Source organism: Schistocerca americana, chromosome 2 (genome assembly GCF_021461395.2).
Source record: "Schistocerca americana isolate TAMUIC-IGC-003095 chromosome 2, iqSchAmer2.1, whole genome shotgun sequence".
NCBI lineage: Eukaryota > Metazoa > Arthropoda > Insecta > Orthoptera > Acrididae > Schistocerca > Schistocerca americana.
The window spans coordinates 490,184,425-490,198,834 of record NC_060120.1 but is presented as its reverse complement, the minus strand read 5'-3'; the positions used below and the strand labels follow the sequence as shown (position 1 = coordinate 490,198,834).

Below are 14,410 nucleotides of genomic sequence, written 5' to 3'. Positions count from 1 at the left end.
TCCTGTAGGTAGTTCTATCAAGTACCAGGTATCATTTTCTTTAAACGCCTTAATTTCTTCTTTCATCGTATTAAACCATTTATTGGAATTACTACTTCACATAGCTTCGTTGAAGTTTCATGGTGCAAGCTCTTCATGAATTACTTTTGTTAGGCAAACTAATGCATTTGCTTCTTGGGCATGGTGAGGCTGGTATCCTAATTAGTAGTCACTAAATTTTACTGTGGGGCATATTTCTCAATATGGACATCGATTAGGTAACTTATTCGAATATTCTTGGTTACTAGTTTCAATCTGATCAATAGTAGATTCACTTTCCTTTCCTGTTTCTTCAGGTACGGAATTAAATTCCAATCCAATCGAATTTCCAGTTGCACATAGTTTTTCTGGTTGAAAATCAATATTGCATGATTTCATCATACAATGTTTTGAAGGAATCCACATTTTATAACCATCCTTGTCATTCATGTAGCCAATAAAATGGCCAGGTACAGCCTTGTCATCGAACTTAGAACGAAATTTCTTTGGCAAATAAACAATGCATTTTGATCCAAAAATGCGTAGATAGCTAAAACTGTCTACGATTCGAAAGGTGTTTTACCTTCAACACTTGGCTTCCCAGTACGATTGAGTAGAAAAACGGCTGTGTCACATGCTTGAGCCCAAAATGATTTAGATAACTTGGTAGACATTAATGCTGAGCGAGCTAATTCAACAATGTGTCGATTTGCTTGTTCAACGATACCATTTTGCTCACATGTGACTGGAGGCATAAGACGAAACTCAATACCACAGATTCATAGCACAGCAGCTACCATGTTACAATTAAACTCTCCTCCGCCTTCAGACCGAAATACTTTTAACTTATGACCAAAAGCGTCACACTCCTTCAAAAATGTTTTCAAACTGTTAGCCACTTATGATTTATTTCACATGAAAAATATCTGAATGAAACGAGAATAATCATCTTTGAAAATCACATAGTACCGAAAACCATTTATAGAGTCAACAGACATTGGTCCTTTAAGATCTGCATTGATCAACTCACCGACAATTTGTGGTCGATCTCTGTGATGGCTAAATAGTTTGCGGTAGGATTTGCCAAGAACACAAGCATTACAAAACGACGTGGTGTCAGTGCACTTATCTGATGTACCGAAACGACAGAGCACATCTCGTACATGATGTTTATCTTGATGACTGAGTCTCTCATGCCAATATTGTAGTTGTCTTCTGAAGCCGCTAAGTTAATCATTACTTGTGAATCCGGAGGACAAACTCGCATATTCATAATGCATACTGAACCAGCTGGTCTTCTCGTTGCAACTATTTCGATATGTCGCCCAATGATAGCACCTTTGTTATCATAAGTCACATTATATCCATGTTGTGCAGCTTGACGGACAGAGAAAAGTTGGTGTCTGACATCGGATACATCCCAGACATTTTCAAGCAAAGCTGGTGCTCACCTTTTGTTTATGAATATTTCGATACGAATACTGACAGTCTCATGTGCAAAAATAATTTCTTTACCAGATGTCTGTACACACTGTGGAATCGGAAACTTTTCGAAAGTAGCGAAATGCCGTTTATTTGGTAAAATATGATGTGTCGTGATAGGGTTGGAAATCCATGAATCTACACTATCAAAATTAACATGAAACAGCAAGCTAGTGCCTAGAAATGTATTTGGTTTGCTGCTCACTTTTAAACTGGAACTCGAATTATTATTTTTGTTTGTTGTCGCTTTTGCTTCTTCTGAGACCATGCGCCTTCAGCTATTTGCCATATGTCCAGCTTTCTTGCAATACAAACCTGTCCGGTTTTCCTTCTTCTTTGACTTACTCCCCTATGTTGCAAATTTCTTCGGTTTTTGGTGTTGCTCACCCGATTCTGATTTTCATGAAAAAACACCAGCTGCCTGTGTAACTAGCGAATGCTCAATCCAACGCAGATTCTCAGTAAGAATCTTTGTCTTCTGCTCACATTCGGGAACACGATACCAGGTCGACCTGTAAATCAGATATTCGGGTCCAAATGTTTTGAAAATACGATGGTGGAGCAGCGAAGGGGGCAAATTCGATTTTGGATTAATTTTGTTCATTTCACTGCGCGTGTCATGGAAAATGTTCGAAATAGCGACGTGTGTTTTGTTATAGATGTGACGTCATCTTTTGATGTTTCAAAGAAACAATCGAACAACGTATATATTCGCTGCAATGAATATTCTTCAAATACTGATGCAAGGGTGTCCCAAATTTCTTTTGCTTGAGTCTTCTTTCTTACTTGAATAGCAGGTTCCTCATTGTGCCCCATGCCAATGATACGAGCGGTCCAAGCATTGTCCCATTGCCAGCGCCTATCGGTTCGTCTTCCTTCCGCCACTGACGGACACCGTCGTGTACCGTCTATAATCGAATAAAGAGAATGTCCCTTTAAACGAATTTGAATCTGCCATTTCCATATCTCCCACTGATCTTCTCTTGACGACTTGCGAATGTTTGTACGACTTGTCATCACTCAACTACCATTCCACAGATCTTGCAGCGTCACGAATGTCCTAGTAAATGGAAAAATAGTCTGGCGAAAGGATACTATAATTCTCACTACCTGAAGCGATCAAACCTGGGCCTATAACCTGTTGTGGTGAACTTAGGATATAATTTTATAGCAAGAACACAACACCTTTAGGAACAGTGATCTTCTTCTGTTAATATCTGAAAGATAAAACATAGCAACAAAAAACTTCATAGAGTAAAAGTATGGAAAATAAAATAACTCTTAGGAACACATAAATTCATACAAAACAAAACCAAGCACCACCATAGGAGAGGTGAGGAAACACACGGTTCTGATTTATTTACTTTAACACATTTCACGTTTGATAAATCAAAAATATGAAGTAGCAAAAGCTAAATCAAAATACTAATTCGTATTTTGGGAAAAAAGTACAGTCTGTCATATATCTAGTTTTGGGCCAAATCTTTCCTTCCTTTGCATAAATCTGTGGCCTGGTTCTAAAAGGGCCAATGTCAATATAGGTCAAAACTGGTTTTATTGGTGTAGGCCATATAGTTTCATGTGCTCTTCCTAATGTTAAAACGACCAGTGTCTAAGCCACATAGGATGAGAGATACTGGGGGTTTAAGATGTAAGCCCCAAAGTATTTTATCGAATTTCCAACCATCATAAAAGGGCCAATCTTGACATTGGTTCTCCCTCTTACTTTACTTTTCTTATAAGAAGGGCCAATATCGACATTGTTCTTTTTTGCTGACACATGGTTTCAGCAATCCAAACAGTGCTGTGACATTGGACTTAAATCTGGTGGGAATAAACAATAATAGGAGTTGTTCCTCTAACAATTCCCCTAACCATTCGGTGCATTGTTAGTGAGGGGTCAAGACAGTCTTGATGGGCACAAAGATCATGTTTCACAGAGGTGATAAGCAAGAGCTTGAGGAGCAAACTGCACCTGAAATATAACTGCTGAAGTCTTCACTTTGTGTTGAAGGTAAGTTTACTAAAATAAACTGCTATCAGGAGCATTTTTTCCAACACAAGACCATAAATTGACTGGTATCTGTACTTGATGCCAATCTAAAATATTATCAACCACCTACGAAATTTATTTCATTTTTATTTTGTTGAAAGTCATCCCAGCACCAGTACAGACGTAAATGCATGTTCCTCGTTATTGGCAGACGTGATTTCAAGTTCTGATGAAAGTGTATGTGAAGATTCCGACGAATATGTTCCAAGTGGTGGCGAAAGTAGTGATGAAAGCAATGACGGAGGGAATATAGCTGTACAAAAGACAGTTAAAAGATCTTAAAAGATTGAAGGCATTGATCTAATTCAACAGCAGCATGGCAATGAAACAACAAGGTTCAGTGGAAGGGGGATGAAGAAATGTGATCCACAGGATTCATCCAGAAAAAGAAAGCGAAACGAAAAATTGTGGGAGAAAAATCTGAGGAAAGAACTGAAAATGCAGGAAAGGAATATGTGATGTCGAAAGGAAAAGTTATACCTGCTGAAATCATCGTGCAACTGCAGGAAAAATTGCGGAGGAAAAGTAAATGACGATGAGAAAGAGGAGATGTTCATAGAATATTACAAATTCTCCCCAGAAGCTCAAAATCAGTTCATAGCTAATCATGAGTCTGAGGAAAAGAAACATGTGGAGCATTTGAGGAACAAACATGAAGGAACTGCAAGCAGGCGAAAATATTCCAGGAAGTACTTTCTTTACAGTCCCTTGCAAACTAAGATAGACGTATGTGAGAATATGTTCCTTAGTACATTTTCTTTCACACAAATGAGGGTAAGAATAATTGTGGAGAAAAGATTGGGCTATGCAGGAGGAGTGTTGTGAAGATGAATGTGGTAAACATTCTAATCATCCGAAAATTCCATCTGACGACATTGATTTAATAAAGGAACACATTAACATGTTTCCTTCCTACGAAAGCCATTATTCTCGATCTCATTCTTCCAAAAAATGTTTATCTCCAAACTTGAGTATTTCAGCAATGTATTGGCTCTATCAAGAATTTTGCTAAACCAATGCTATGAAGCCAAGAAGTGAAACATGTTATCTTCCACAAACTGAAGACTGACACTTGTGCAAAATGTGACAAATATGCCATGTTACTCAAGAATTGTTCTGATGATGCTGATTGCTGTAAAGTTGAGGTGGAACGACAGCAACATTTGGATTTTGCCCAGGCTGCCTACGATCAGAAAGACAATGATAAAAGGAAAGCTGAGCAGAATTCCAATGTAGTAACCCTGGCCTTTGATTTGCAGAAATGTCTACCCACTCTTTTCCTATGCTGTGGTGTGGCAAACGACAACTTTGGACCTTTAACTTGACCGTCTACATAAAGAGACATGAAGAATGTTCTCCAGTATCTTAAATTTGGAATGAAACAGTAGCAAGAAGAGGTGTCCAAGAAACAGCTTCTTGTCTATATGAATATTTGATGAAACTGGCCGACGAAATTGTTGAGGTACACCTGTACAGTGGTTCGTGTGCTAAACAAAACAGAAATATTTTTATTGCCATCATGTTTCTGTGAGTAGTGTAAGAATTCATGATTCAGGAAAGACGTTTGGAAATCAACCACAAATTTCTTAAAGTTTGACATACTCACTTGGAAGCTGACTCCGTTCATGCAGCCATTGAGAAGACAAAGAAAACAACAACTGTTGAAGTAGAACTGCCAAGAGACTAGACCAAATTAATAGGATGAGGATGCTGATTATGACGGAAACGAGTGATTATTTTTTTCTCTCCCCTTTTACAGTATCAACCATAGTGTATGCAAATTATTTGCCTGATATTAAGAAATGTGAATAAACAGTTTCCCCCTGATTATGAGGCCAAACAGTGTTTTCATGATTTTCGGTGATAAAATATGATTTTTGGAACATGTAACAGTTGCTATTGGTCTCAGAAACTGACATATGGCAGGGAGAGTGGTGTGATGACCATATCCACATTCAGTGATGCCTATGGGCTGAGGATGAAATGGCGGCCAGTTGGTACCAATGGGCCTTCATGGCCTGTTCAGGAGGAGTTTTATAGTTTTTAACAATTGCTATCAGTTATTAAATTCTTGAGGAATGAATAATGTGATTATATTAATGAATACAAGGAAATATTTACCTTAAAATTACCTGTTTCTGGTTATTCAGTGTACCTGACCCTGATGTCCAAAAAGCCAATGTCAAATAATATAAGAGAGTTCATGGTGTTAAAAAGGGCCAATGTCCTCTAAGTCCTCTAAGTTGAAAATTTTAGAAATCTATTATTAAAAATAAGCTTCAGTTAGGTTGATTTACTATAATGATAGTAACAAATAGCCTCAAATATATTGTTAATAGTTGTCAGAAAATGACAGAAAATATTCAGAAGCTTATAACTTAAAACCAAGATTCTTGACATTGGCCCTTTTAGAACCAAGCCACAGAAATATCCTAGATCTCAATACTGAGTCACTAATAAATTCCCTCTTTGCAGATGACAATCTTTCCTAAGAGAAAATCCCATATGCAACTACAATCAGCTATACGTAGGCTAACAGACAACAAATTGGTTGGTTTGAAGGAAATAAATTATTAACAAACACAGAAAAAACACTGTTGAACTCAAATAAGCCTGTAACATATATGTGTCAATAAACTCAAAGATCTCTGTGCCTACAGGAGAAACAATATTATTAGACATGTGCTTTGATATGATTTCAGGTAGCAGAAGCACAAAGGAATAAAATGCAATACAGAATATAATATGTTTTAGCTTATGTTTTCCTAGCTATAAAACCAACTTATAGGCTGCGACAATTGCTTACTTTCCCGAATTCCGCCGCTTTATTTACTGTGGAATAACATTACAGACACCACATCACTTAGCTCACACACCTTATTGACTAAAAATTGAGCTTTAAGAGGTATACAACACGCTCAACTGACTGTCACTCTCTCTAAAGCCTTCAGTCTCAACATTTACCTAATTTTTTGTTCCAGAAAGTTGGAAAGAAACGAGAAAGCGCTTAAGGGATTAAAAGAAAAACTTGAATATTGATGAACATAATAAAAGGGCGAAAGACAATTTGTATGTCTGGTCAATAAGAACATAAGCTTTTGAAACTTGCTGTAAAAATCCTGCTATGTCGACTTACAATGATAGACTACGTTATTTATTCCTTCTCTTTGGTTAAGAATTCTCAGCAACAAGGCAGCAATCTGACCTACATATGATTCAGTCCAGAACTACCTGCTACCAAAAAAGTGTTTTAAATGTTGGGATAAAAATGTATAATAATTTACCCAATGAAATCAAAGCAACAAAGAACCCAAGAGCCTTCACACATAAGTTAAAAAAAATATCTCTTGGACCATTGCTTTTATGCAGTTGATCATTTTTTTGAAAGAGGTTAAAAATGTAAAAAATATGATAAATGTTCAATTAGGTCTGAAAATTATATACTGTGCATGTCTATGAAATACACTGGACTACTTTACTATTACATTTGTATTGGCTGTTTGTATTTTACCCTACAACATTTGCATTTACTGTTTTGTTAAAGATAGCTAACTTCCTCATTGCAAAATAATGTAAAAACAATTTATTAAATATTACCTGCAAATATGTTCCCTTGCCCTATCCAATATCGTATGTAAAACCTTACATCTCTTTGATTTGTATTAACTGTTTTGTTGAAGAAAGATAATTTCCTTGCTACAAAATAATGTAAACATCAATTTGTAAAAATTACTGTAAATAGCTCTCTTGACCTATCCAATATCATATGTACAGCTGTACAATACTATGATTGCCTGGATCAATAAAAATACAATACAATACAATACAATGGACATTTAGTATAAGTTCACTGCTCCTATTCAGTTAGAAACTTTTTGCGACATGCAAATGCCAAAAACTTGAAAGCAACAAAAAAAAAAAAAAATTGCTGCTCCAAATTCGAGCTTGGGATCCTGTGTATTAACATTGACATTCAGTTATACTGTTACTGCAGTATCTATAACGTATTGTCTATGTATTATGCAAAGTGATGTGTGTGTGTGTTATGGACAACGACGTGTCCCATAATGAGTAAAGAATTCTTGACTGAATATAAACAATTAAATTCGTAACTCAAATGGAGGGCATGGAACAAACAATAATTTTCAGTGCGTATAGAGTCTTTCTGCCACTTACTACTATGTCTTGCTAAGTGGAGAAGGACGTCCACTCTTTAATCAAGGCAGTATTTTTCGAAACACTAACCAGATTTTATTTTTTCAACAGTTTTATGCTCTCACACAACTGCTGTACAAGTGAAACAACAAGAAACTGTTCGCTCAAAAATGGTGGTTGTTTCGGCGTGCGAGTAATCCCACAATTCGACAGCTGCCTATGAATGTTAAAAAAAAAAAGAGATATACTGCATACTTCCTTTGAAAACCGAAAGAAAAAAAATTAAAATCTGCGAAGCTCTGTTAGTCACGGAAATAAGTTGAAGTAAACATGACAATGCTGGAAATAAATCGACTCGATTGTTTGCAGACATTCACTAGTGTAGCCTGGGTCCAGGCAAAAAAAAAAAAAAGATTTTTTTTGGGGCGTTGTCATAGGTTTCATAAGTGTAAGCCTTGCTTTTGCTAATTTTTCGTACCTGTGTGGGATTTTTTTCAGAATAACGAAAATAGTGAATTAGTTTCAAAATATGCGCGCACAGCGACGGTGTAATTCTCTCTAAAGGATCTTCGTTTTCAGAAACATAAAAGTTCTGAATTTCCACTACTCGTTTGGCAACTTGTGGGCGTCCTTTCACGCATTTAATGCTTATTTTCAATTAATATTATTGATAAAATATCGAGATGCAAGGAAGATACATAAGTAGACCCACAGGGAGACAAGACATTGTCAGGCAATATCATTTGTTCACATTTTCAAGTTATTTCAAAAACACGCCTAACACTCGTCTAACATCAGTCGTAGCTCAGTTTCTGATTACTTGGTGAAAGTTAAAACAAAATACTCAGCCTTAAAACGATAATGCCAGATAGAAAATGAGCAGTTCTTCCAATGCTTTCACGCACCACACGAATCTACAAAGAATTTAACTTAATATCTTTATTTTTGCTTAAACAACATAGGTAACTGGCTTTCATTGTGCCTCGAATATTGGCTGTGTACTGGAATGTGGGTAGTACCTCGAGTTGGGCGGCTGACAGCGGCGATTTGAGTAATACATATGAGGCAAAAAAGTCTATTGATGTAACTATAACGTGTTAAGCGTTTTACTGTCTAACCGACGACAGGGCACAGTTCCACGACCTTTGCCCCTGAATATCTGTGTTGCAGCCCATCAAATCGTTGTAGTTGAGAGACGTGCGCTGGTGAATAAAGAAGAGAAATGCAACATGGCCTCCGCACGGAAGAAGCAAGATGAGAAGCATTTAAAAATATTACGGGAATTAGTGTCGTTACCAGCAAACAAAGAGTGTTTTGATTGTCATCAGAGAGGGCCGACTTACGTGAACATGACAATTGGATCATTTGTTTGCACAACATGCTCGGGGATGCTGTAAGTGTATAACTGCTATCAGTTAATTGTTAAAAGACTTCATTATACAGCAAATGCACCACTGACAGCGGGTTCTGACAGCCTGTTTGTAACATTGCTGTTGCCTCTCATCGTGGTGCGGTTGCATTTTAACGACATATGAATATTTCATTATTAGTGCTGAATTATTTTTTTGCATGTGCTAGTGCGAAAAAGGGGCGAACGTAATCTAAACGCTTATCAGAAAAACAATCTTTCGCGGGAAGGAACAGTAGCCCCCATTCCGCTGTGAATTACTGGGTGTTTACAAGGCTCTTTCATTACATGGTACTTCACTTTTTGTTATACTGTCATTCTCGCCGACTAAAAAAACAAATAGCTCTCTCTTAAATCAAGAATTCTGATCTCAAAAGCGTTGAAATTTTTATTTTGTACTTTGTTTACGCAAACTTACCCTGTTTTACGACGTACCTATTAATGTTACCAAACTATTAATTCAGAGTTAGTTATCATCCTTGTTATCGGTCCTCTCCAGAAGCCGATTAAGTAGCGCTGTTATTTATATAAACATTGGCATTAAGAGAACTGGATTTTAGTGTTCATTGGCAGCACATAAGAATATGACACATTGATGCACCACAAAACATGAAGGCATGAAGTTGGAAATAGTTATGGGACACCTTACTGGTTTTATTACTAAAGAACAGCAACGTATGAAATCTGTTTGGTAAATGCACTGTCACATTGTGTTAGGTATAACTGTTCTTTCATGTACTGTTACATATACTTGTTTTCTATTAACACCAGTCCATTGTATTAAAAAACTGATGACGTACTCTTAGGGATATACCGCAATCCCCTATGTATCGGTCACACATGAAGATGTGTTCAAGAGCAAGTTTCCATATTCATACTTCAGGAAAACGGTATCAGGTAAGAGAATCCAAATAGCCCATGTGATGTGATAAACACTTAGGTGTATGTCCATAGGTGGCAGTACACATTTTGGCTCTGAAGGTATGTACTAGCTAACAATTGTGCCTCCAATTTATTGGCTTTCTGAATTTAATGTTCCTTTGACCTGAGCTGATACGGTCTTACTATGCTGGTTCTGTGGAATCCGTGAAAGCGAGGGAAAAAGTACAGCAGTTATATACTCTGAGGGCATGGACCTCTGCTGTGTGGTTTAGTGAAGGAGTACTCTGGGGTAAAATAGTCAAGAATAGTCCTCCATTCATATTTGGGCAGGGATCAGTAGTGGTTATTGTCAGAATAAAAAGTAGATCTGATAATCTGATGTTCTACAGGTCAGAGCATGAACTGTCAGATACATTAATAATACTGGTAGGCTAGACAAACTAAAAAGAGAGATGAATAGATTGGAGTTGGATAAAATGGTAACAAGTGAAATGCATTGGCAGGAGGAATGGGCCTTATGATAAGGAGAATATAGGGTGGTCAAAAGAAAATTGGGTAGTGCAGAAGTTGGTCTAATAATGACCAAGAAAAAGGAATGGGTGTGAACAATATTATCAATATATTACCTTAGCCAAGATAGATATGATGCCACAATATACCACAGATGGAGAGGACTGAAAGGGGGAAACTTCCTGGCATACTTTTTGAACAGCCCACAATTTATTAATTGAAGACACTTTGTTTAAGAACAGTGAAGGAAGTTGAATACATGGAAGAGACTGGGGCACACTGGAAGGTTTCAAATGGGTTATATAATAGTGAAACAAATTTAGAAATATTTTCAAGAGTCTTTTCCCTCTGTGTACCGTTATCCCTTTCCCTTGAGTGGACTGTGCTGTTTGTGTTGGTTCTGCCTTAATTTCTGCCATCCTAGATCATGGGGCCAATGACCTTACTGTTTGGTCCCCTCACCTGAATCAACCAAGCAACCATTTCCAAAAGCGGACATAGATTCACATCGTAATTTATCGAATATGGAATGCGAACTAAACTTGAAGAAGAAGAAGAAGAGGGGGGGGGGGGGGGGACAGGTGGAGGAAGGGTAAGAAAGTAAGGAATAGTGATTTTTTGAGAGTTTCAGATGAAACGTTAGTCAATGACTAATGCATTACTAAAGCTTGGAGCTGGGTCACAGCCCAAGCCATCAAGAACTGTTTCCGTCATGCTGCTGAAACTAAAGACATGTTCAGTGACACTGATGATCTGCCATCGTGTGCATCTTTGCCAGAAATCAACTGTGAAATTCTCAATCAGTGCGACTATGAAATGTATGCAACAGTAGATGATGAGTTTGTTACATCCAAAGTGCAAACTGGAGACGAAATTGCTTGAGCTTGTTACATCCAAAGTGAAAACTGGAGACAAAATTGTAAATTAAGTGAAGAATAGGGGTCATAGTGCCGTGAGTGAGTGAGGGAGGGAGGTGAAGAAGAAGAAGAGGGGGGGGGGGAGGAGGAGGAGGAGAGTATGTCCTTACCGTGAGTGATACATTAGAAGCCAGGAATATGTTCTATGAAGCTGGGGAGGAAGCAGTGAAATTGCAAATGAATATGGAATGTAATTTAGCAAGTGTGTATTGGGCAGATAAACAGCAGAGTAAAATGATTGATGATTTCATTCCTGAGTAAAGAAGTTTGGTGAGTATTAGATACACTGCTGTATATACTGTATCCATGTAAGTTGAATAGTGAAAACTGTATGAAAATAAAAAAAGGCTAAATAAATTTGTCCTGTTTCATTTGCCACCACAAAAGACTGAAAGTAACGAATATTTGTCACAGCAATGATCCTTTATAACAAAATAATTTTGAAGGTCCTTTGAATGTTGTTATAACCAGGTTCCACTGTATGTTTAAACTGCAGTGTAGTGAATTGTAGGGACAACTGAAAAATTTTTGCCACATCAGGATCAAACCTGGATTTTCTGCGTTTTGCAAACAGTCGTCTTAACTGTTAGGCTATCTGAGTGCAGCTCCATTTCTGACTCAGACCTACAATCAGTGATATTTCTGCATTGATTTCTGAACACTACTACTTGCAGTTCTTGCATGGAATGTGTGGGATCAGTGCCACTGTGGGAAACTGCGTCCATCAAGAACTGTGTCTTACTGTGCCGCAAGAGATACGTATGAAATAAATTATATGCACTGAAATGAAATGAATGATTTGCTGGGAATTAAATCGATGAAAGTGCAATAATGTGAAATGGTGTTGTTGGTGACGATGAAAGTTTGAGTCAGGGTTGTAGGTGTGGTCAAGTATGGTAATGATTTGGCAGTTGCTCCTGATATGCAGGAAATCCAGATTCTAGTCTCGGTCTGGCACAAATTTTCAGTTGTCACAGCATATTTATGTAATAAGGCATGGTTCCCAAAGGCTAAACCACCTGCCATCTGTTTACAAAAAAGTGGAACATCTGGTAGAAGCCAACCATGTAGCTAGATAAAGTTGGTTTCTGGAGAAATGTAAGAACATGCAAGACATTACAAACGCTGTGATTAATTTTAGAAGATATTTTTAACATATTTGTCATTAGAAAAAGTTTTTGACAAAGTTAATATAATTTATGAAATTCTGAAGGTATCTGATAATATACAGGGTACAAAAGGCTAACTGCAGCTGGTACAAATACCATATTGCAATTGTATTATGGAAATGAGATATGATACAGAGAAGGCAACAATATTATGAAATGGAAAGTTGCTACTCACCATGTAGTCGAGATGCTGAGTCGCACATAGGCACAACAAAAAGACTGTCACAAATTTTTTGTTGTTGTGCCTATCTGCAAATCAGCATCTCTGCTATACTTGCTTCAATGGCAGGGAAAGCAGGTGTCGTTCTGATGGGTGCAGGGCATGTGGGGTGGGAAATGAACAGGCAGATCGGGGTGCCAAGGAGGCCTGCAGAGAACAGAATGTGGCACAGTGTCCTATTCCCATACAGGCTCTCATTTATGTACTACATAGGAAGTTTGCACAATTGCGGGATGAGGAATGGATGGCTGACAGTAACAGACAATAAGCTGCCGTTGGTGAATTCAACTCTCCACCTGTGGCATTCCTCCTGCCGGTTCGCTCAAGTGGGATGAAGTGAACCTCACCCGTTTTCAAATTGGGCACTACCCTCTTAATACAGCTTTTTACTACAGCAAGAGGACCCCCCCCCCCCCCTCCCCCAATTTTGTGATGCTTGTGATGTGCATATCCCTGTGCGCCATATGTTTCTACTGTGATGCAAGGGCTGGAGCCAATGTTGGTTGAGATACGCCCTCTATTTGTATTTTAGCTGATGATGAGATGAGTGTGACTAAAGTTTTAAAATTTTCTGATGTGTCTGCACTCTGGCCTAAGCTTTTAGGCTTGAGGTTTTAGTGTGTTGCAGGGTGGCTGGCTTAACTTTTTTTTTTTTTTTTGCAATCAGCCACATCCATATGCTGCTTTGTTTTACCTCCTCCTACCACTTTCTTCCCGCCCATGAACCATGGACCTTGCCGTTGGTGGGGAGGCTTGCGTGCCTCAGCGATACAGATAGCCGTACCGTAGGTGCAACCTCAACGGAGGGGTATCTGTTGAGAGGCCAGACAAATGTGTGGTTCCTGAAGAGGGGCAGCAGCCTTTTCAGTAGTTGCAAGGGCAACAGTCTGGATGATTGACTGATCTGGCCTTGTAACAATAACCAAAGTGGCCTTGCTGTGCTGGTACTGCGAACGGCTGAAAGCAAGGGGAAACTACAGCCGTAATTTTTCCCGAGGGCATGCAGCTTTACTGTACGATTACATGATGATGGCGTCCTCTTGGGTAAAATATTCCGGAGGTAAAATAGTCCCCCATTCGGATCTCCGGGCAGGGACTACTCAAGAGGATGTCGTTATCAGGAGAAAGAAAACTGGCGTTCTACGGATCGGAGCGTGGAATGTCAGATCCCTTAATCGGGCAGGTAGGTTAGAAAATTTAAAAAGGGAAATGGATAGGTTGAAGTTAGATATAGTGGGAATTAGTGAAGTTCGGTGGCAGGAGGAACAAGACTTCTGGTCAGGTGACTACAGGGTTATAAACACAAAATCAAATAGGGGTAATGCAGGAGTTGGTTTAATAATGAATAGGAAAATAGGAATGCGAGTAAGCTACTACAAACAGCATAGTGAACGCATTATTGTGGCCAAGATAGATACGAAGCCCACACCTACTACAGTAGTACAAGTTTATATGCCAACTAGCTCTGCAGATGACGAAGAAATTGAAGAAATGTATGATGAAATAAAAGAAATTATTCAGATTGTGAAGGGAGACGAAAATTTAATAGTCATGGGTGACTGGAATTCGAGTGTAGGAAAAGGGAGAGAAGGAAAC

General features: G+C 38.3%; 1 protein-coding gene across 2 annotated transcripts in view; it reads left to right on the top strand.

Annotated features, from left to right (window-relative positions):
- Positions 1-8,694: 8,694 nt before the first annotated feature.
- LOC124592586 (arf-GAP domain and FG repeat-containing protein 1) overlaps positions 8,695-14,410 on the top strand; it is a 94,565-nt gene continuing 88,849 nt past the window's right edge. Inside the window, exons 1-2 of one of the 2 annotated variants that reach the window (XM_047131849.1) lie at positions 8,695-8,791; positions 8,879-9,101. In XM_047131849.1, the coding sequence (XP_046987805.1) occupies positions 8,938-9,101 (164 nt within the window). In that variant the 5' untranslated portion in view covers positions 8,695-8,791; positions 8,879-8,937. Of the gene's footprint in view, positions 9,102-14,410 lie in introns of both variants that reach the window. The other variant, XM_047131850.1, reaches the window with a different exon arrangement.